This window comes from Herpailurus yagouaroundi, unplaced genomic scaffold (genome assembly GCF_014898765.1).
Source record: "Herpailurus yagouaroundi ecotype Mexico unplaced genomic scaffold, PumYag 64019, whole genome shotgun sequence".
NCBI lineage: Eukaryota > Metazoa > Chordata > Mammalia > Carnivora > Felidae > Herpailurus > Herpailurus yagouaroundi.
Genome location: NW_024417412.1, coordinates 485 through 6,313, shown reverse-complemented (window position 1 = coordinate 6,313; position 5,829 = coordinate 485). Strand labels below are relative to the sequence as shown.

Genomic DNA, 5,829 nt, shown 5'->3' with positions numbered 1-5,829 from the left:
CCCCCCGCCCCGAGCTCACACACACAGATGGGTCTCAGATCCACAGCAGGGCCAGGGTTCAATCCCAGCTCCCAAGGGACATGGAAACCCACCCTTTTCAGGAAGGGGAGCCTAACGCACTCTGCCCTCCATTCACTCCAGGTCCTGCCTTTCTCTGGAACACTCTGTGAACAGAGGTGGTCCTTGGCCGACCTCTCTTGGCTCAGCCACTTCAGGGGAGGAAGAGGGAACAGGGCCTCCCCAGGAGAGAGAGTACCCCTGGGACCAGATGGTGACCCACCTGGGCATACTGTCTCTGTGGGGTAGCTTGAGGCTTCCATTCAGCCTGCCCTTGGCAGGTAGGAGAGTCTCCCTGCCGGGTAGGCGTGAACAGCTGCCGTGTCTTCTTACACTTTACCACTTCCTGTGGGGCTCAGCTGAGAGCTGGCCTTCCTCTCCCTGTATCCCCAGGATGAGCTCTGGGCCCAGTGCCCCACAGCCATGAGGGTGCCCCACAGCCACACCCAGCTTTCTAACTCCTAGCCCCACAGGATGTGGTCTCAGGAGGCTCTCCCTGCTCTGCCAAATCATCGCCACGTACTTAACCCTGGAGACCTTGGCATGCGTGTGGGCTTGTGTGTGTCCCTCGTAGCACAGCCAGTCCCCCGACACCTGTCTTGCCCACATCCCTGGCCCCTGCCTCCCTTGCCGTCCCCCTCGAAGCCAGCCTCCTTCTCTCTCACCCCAGCACACAGGCACCTGCAGACTTGGCTCTCGATGTCGTGCGGGGTACAGATAAGATTGGGGCAAGAGAAGAAGTGGAAAGGGGGGACTATCTCCTCCAGCTTCGTACCCATGCTGCAGACTCAGTTTGGTCATTTTCTCCACGGAGATCTTGGGCCCTGGCTGCTGGGCAGTCATCTACCTGGAGGCTGAAAGCTAGGCAATGCCCTACTTCTCAGATCCCTGCCCTGAGTTCAAGACAGAGCAGCAAAGTGTTCGTCACTAGGCCAGTTTCCCCAGTAAATGAGCACATAAATACCGAGCCCATAAAGACCCCTAAATACCGGGTCTTGTCCACAGGGCCCTCGGTCACCAGTCTGGCCCGTGGACCCTGGTGGGAAGTTAGCTCCGCATCTCCCTCAGTCTCTGGCTCTCGCCTTCTCAGCCATCTGGCTTCACACTCTTTCTGGATTGGCGAAACGAGACTATGTGAGTAAAAGCATGGGGACGATCCATGTCTCATAGCAGGGTGTCCGGTCAATGTCGGCTACCCTGCCACCTTCCAAATGATCGCCCTACCTGGAGCCCAGGGGGCTCCCTGGAAGGCTTGAGCAGTGACTCGGGTCCCCTTTTGAGTGACTTCATGATCCCCCCCAGGGCTGCTCAGAATGGGCCCAGCCAGCCACTTCCATGGGGAGGGGGTGCCGTCCCGTTGCCATTGCAGAGAAGAGCCTCTCTGTGAATGGAGGGACGCACCTCGTCCTGTCCTCCCTTACCTCAGGCCTCCTGGAGGGCCAGGCCAGTCTGCCCGGCGCCTGTCTGCACGCCCGCACACCCTTGCAGTGGGCACTGGGGGGGCTGCTGAGCCGCTGTCTGAGCGTACCCACTCCCCGTCACCGCAGCATGTTTCCATGTTCCCTCGGCAGCTGGGGGATCCTTCGGAGCAAACTCCAGCCCTGATGCCCACAAGCTGTCAAATGCAGCCAAGGGCAGAAGGATCTAGAATTCTGCCTGCGAGCCATGCTTTCCTGAACGCTCTGTGGTGGCAGGGCCTCCCTGGGAACAGTGCCCTTCCCGCCCCTTCTAGATGGAAGAAAATCGGCTATACTAGAAGGCACGAGCAAGGAGATTCTGATTCTCCAGCTTCACTGGTAGCTGTGCACACAGTGTGAACTGCAGAGCGGGGAAGCAGGGGGCTCCGGGGGTCCCAGGGCTCCAGATGTGCCAAGGGCCATGGGCGCACACGCCAGAACCGCAGGGAGGGGCACCCGGAAACAGTCCCCCAAGGGTCCTGATGAGGCTCCATCTTTCGCCAGCACTGGTCCAGGGGTTCTGAGACCTCACTTTGAGAAACACTCCCAGCTTGTTGTGTTTATCGGTGAACTTGCGGCTCTCGCTTCTCCCTAAGGCAGCTCACAGGGAAGCTTCGGTCATTGGAGGCTCCGATGCCAAGGGCACCCTGGGGCTTCCTCGAGTCTCAGGAATGCGTGAAGCCCACTTCTCCAGGAGTGACCTGCTACACCTGTGTCATCTGTGACCTCAAATCCTGCTTTTATCTTGACAAGCGTGACAGGGTGTCATTGTCAGTAGCGTCGTGGTCCTCTCGGAATGAGGTTTGTTGGTTGGGGATGCTGACGGTCCGTGCACTTGTCTGATGGAAGCCAGGCTCTACAGAGGAGCGGGCTCTGTCCCTCTGGTCTCATCCTGTGGCATCTCGCCTCCCCCATCTCGGTAGCCTGTCTCCCACCTCTGCTCCTGGCTTCTTCTCCCCGTCCCCCCAGCCCCGGGGGTATTGCCTTTCCCTCTCAATGAGAAGAAGGTATTTTTAGTCACCCTGGCCAGGAGGTGTTCAGGTGTCAGGGACAGCAGGCCCGGAGCCATCTCTGTCCCTTTGCTCCTACAAAGGACACATGATACCCGGAACAGAATTGCAAATCCCAACCCAAAACGGCCACCTTTCTTCAGGGCCACAGGCAAGCTTTGACTTTCCTGGAGCAGCAGACCCCTCCCCGTTTACACCTGTTGGAGAAGGGAGCCAGGGGTGACTGGGGGGGGGGGGGGGGAGTAGGGGGTCCCAGCTGCCCCAGCCAGGGCACTTTGGAGGCACCGGGTTGCCCCCTCACTGTGCTTCCCCTTCATGCTGAAAGGTGGGTTTAGGAGAGGCCACCAGGGCACGCGGGGCATCTGCTGGGGGACGTGCACCCACTGTCGTAACAAAAGGATTTGTTTGCATGAGATGCGTCAACCATCCCAGGCCTGACGTCACAGCCCGAGCAGCTGTGCTTGCCCGTAGGAGATGTTGTGCTCCCAACCCCGGCTCTGTGCAGTTGCGGCCTGTGCCGGGAAGTTACCCGTTCCTTCGCTGTCCCAAAAAGGTGTGGATGAGGCCACGTCGGCTGGGGGAGAAGACGTGGGGTCCGGGACACACGGGTGCCGCTTGGGCCACAACAGAAGTGTCTTCAGGCCGGGCAGGTGCCACCAGACAGCGTGCATCCTCTGTGGTCAGGAAGAGACGTGAGGCTGAAGCCAGAGTGTCGGGGGGACATAGGACGGGGCACCGTTCTGGGCAGGGAGAGCTGCATACAGAAAGATGAGGGACGGGGTGCCTGGGGGGCTCAGTTGGTTAAGTGCCCGGCTCTCGTTCACGGTTCGTGAGTTCTAGCCCCACATCAGGGTCTGGGCTGACAGTACAGAGCCTGCTTGGGGTTGTCTCTCTCTCCCTCTCTCTCTGTGCCCCCCCCCCCCCACTCACTCACTCTCTTTCAAAATAAATAAAGAAACTTAAAAAAAAAAACAGTGCAGGGACAGCGAGAGGTACCGGCATGACCTCAGGGAAAGGACACTGGGCCAAGCGAGGAAGCGTCTAGGGGGCTGCTCATCTTTAGAAGATGTTTCCTGCCTCTTCTGTGGGGCTGAGCTGGGTCATTCATACAGTGTGGGGAGAGGGAAGCTGACCAGGTCCCATGAGCGCCCCCAGCCCTGCCTTGAGGGTCCCTCAGGTACTACCACCTTCCCAAACACGCACATTCACACAGCCCAGGCTGCATCTCACCCATGCTTAGAAGGTTCTGGCGAAGCCCACAGAGTGCCCCTGGGAGGGCTGCAGAAAAGAGGGTTTCTCCCCACCCTCCTGCAGGCTGGTAACCATGGTAACCGCTGGAGGTGCCCAGCCACCTGCTGGGCTGTATGGGTGTGAGGGCCTGGCTGGGCCCCATGGTATGCCCACGTGGGTCCCGGGGTAGCAGCCTGTGTGAACAGTAGGAGAGGGGGCGGCAGGTGCAGCCCAGGCTCTCACCCAGCACTCTGCACGCAAAGGCATCACGAGCCAGGGGGCCCTTCCCCCAGCCCCTCCCAGAGACGAGGGCACCTGTCCCCCCGCTCGGCCAGAATCCCTGGTCTCTAACACAGCCCCAGTGTGAGCAGGCACTTTAACTAATACAGGGCTTTATTTCACTCGGCATTGCTCCTCCAGCCAGTGGGCGTCAGCAAAGTCCCTTCAGGCCCCTCAGTCTGGTGCCCTGTAGTCCAGCGACCCCACTTTAGGAAGAAGGAACCAAGGCTCGGGGAGGAATCCTACCTGTTGGCTCCTGACCGCTGACCTGTGTTGGGTCCCTGAGCCGCCTCGCTAGCCTCCTGTATGCCTCTGCACTCCATAGTGGCCATTGTGGCTGGTGTCTGGGCCCTCCTAGACCGTGTGCCCACGAGGACAGGGCATGTCTGTGTCATCACCGCTGCAGCCCCCAGCTCAGCCCTCAGGGGGGACGCGCCAAAGCAGGCTGTCAGCGACCGTCAGGAACAGTGGACACTCCCAGAGGGCAGGGCAGGGTGGACCATGGCACACGGAGCTCCCGTTCGCCCAGCTGGAGGCACCCTCTGCCGAGCTGGGCACGGGTGCAAAAGCGTGGCCCACGGACCTAGAACAGTCAGAGAAGGGAACCCTCTGGGCAGAAACCGAACCTGTGCCATGGTCCCTGGGACCCCGCTCCATGCATTGGACCGTCCTTAGAGGAGGGGCCCACCCATTGTGGGGGCTACTCTTGCAACCCCAGCCCAGGCCTTCCCACTTCCTGAGCCACACAGCCTGTGCCTCGTTCTCCAGGGAAATGCTCGTTTCCCTGTATGTGTCGGTGAAATTGCCTGGTGCCAGGGCATCGCCCCCCGCTCCCCCCACACGCGAGGGCCCCAAGCGCACTCGCCTGCCCTGGGCTGACCTCACAGTCTCCCGAGTGCCCACAGTCCCCTGAAGCAGCACACTCCGTGCCTCGGAGGCCAGACTCACCACCCAACTCCCTCACGGCATCCATGCCCAGGGCTCAGAGCTGCAGAGACAGGTAAATGCCACCGTCCAGATGAGTCCGTGAGTTCCCTGTGGCTCAGGAATGAAGTCGCGCCTCCCGCCCTGGCACTGCCCTCCACCGGGACTGCTTTTGGGGCTCCCCTTCTGCCCACTCCTCCACCCCAGGAACCTCCAGAGGCTCCACTTGGAGGAGCCGAGCTGCGGCACGCTCCCCACCTCATGGGCTCTGGGTCCTTAAGCTGAAACCACGGGACCAAGCCTGGGCTCCCTGGGGGCGGGCAGAGGCCACCCCCACTGTAGGCTCCTTCGTTTCTTCTCCCCCATTCTGGCTACCCGCCAGCAGATCCTCCCCCAAAGTGTCTCACCCTCCACCGGATCCAGGGCACGATCCTGGCACACCCTGAACACCAGGCAGTGCCCCGGGGGGGGTCAGGGCAGCCACGGCCTCTGGGCCTGGCACCCAGCCAGAGGCGGCGGCGCGTGGGGACTGAACCTACATGCTGAGACAGCTGCGGTCCTGGGGCCGGCAGCACCGGCCGATGGCCACAGCCTCCCAGCCGCCTGGCGTCTGAACGGACGGCCTCTGTCCTGCAGCCCCTCAGCCTCCCGGAACAGACCACACGTTCAGTGCCCAGCAGCCAGGATGCCCCTCGTGTTTTTACAGCCAAGCCACTTAATTATGCGGAGATAATTCCTCCTAACTGCAGACACTGTCCCAGGGCATCCGGATTGAGTGGTCCCAGGTGGCAGGTAGAGAAGGCCATGGCCCCACCAGCAGATTTGCAGGGGAGCTGAGGGCCCGGCAGTTGCGGGGGGGGGGGGGGGGGGGA

At 61.2% G+C, this 5,829-nt stretch overlaps 1 protein-coding gene across 1 annotated transcript in view; it reads left to right on the top strand.

Annotated features, from left to right (window-relative positions):
- Positions 1-3,848: 3,848 nt before the first annotated feature.
- The window catches only part of LOC121024370 (uncharacterized PE-PGRS family protein PE_PGRS20-like), a gene marked incomplete at its 3' end in the record, with an annotated part of 2,440 nt that continues 459 nt past the window's right edge, over positions 3,849-5,829 (top strand). Inside the window, exons 1-2 of the mRNA XM_040466605.1 lie at positions 3,849-3,918; positions 4,359-4,500. Coding sequence (XP_040322539.1) covers positions 3,849-3,918; positions 4,359-4,500 — 212 coding nt within the window. The remainder of the gene's footprint in view (positions 3,919-4,358; positions 4,501-5,829) is intronic.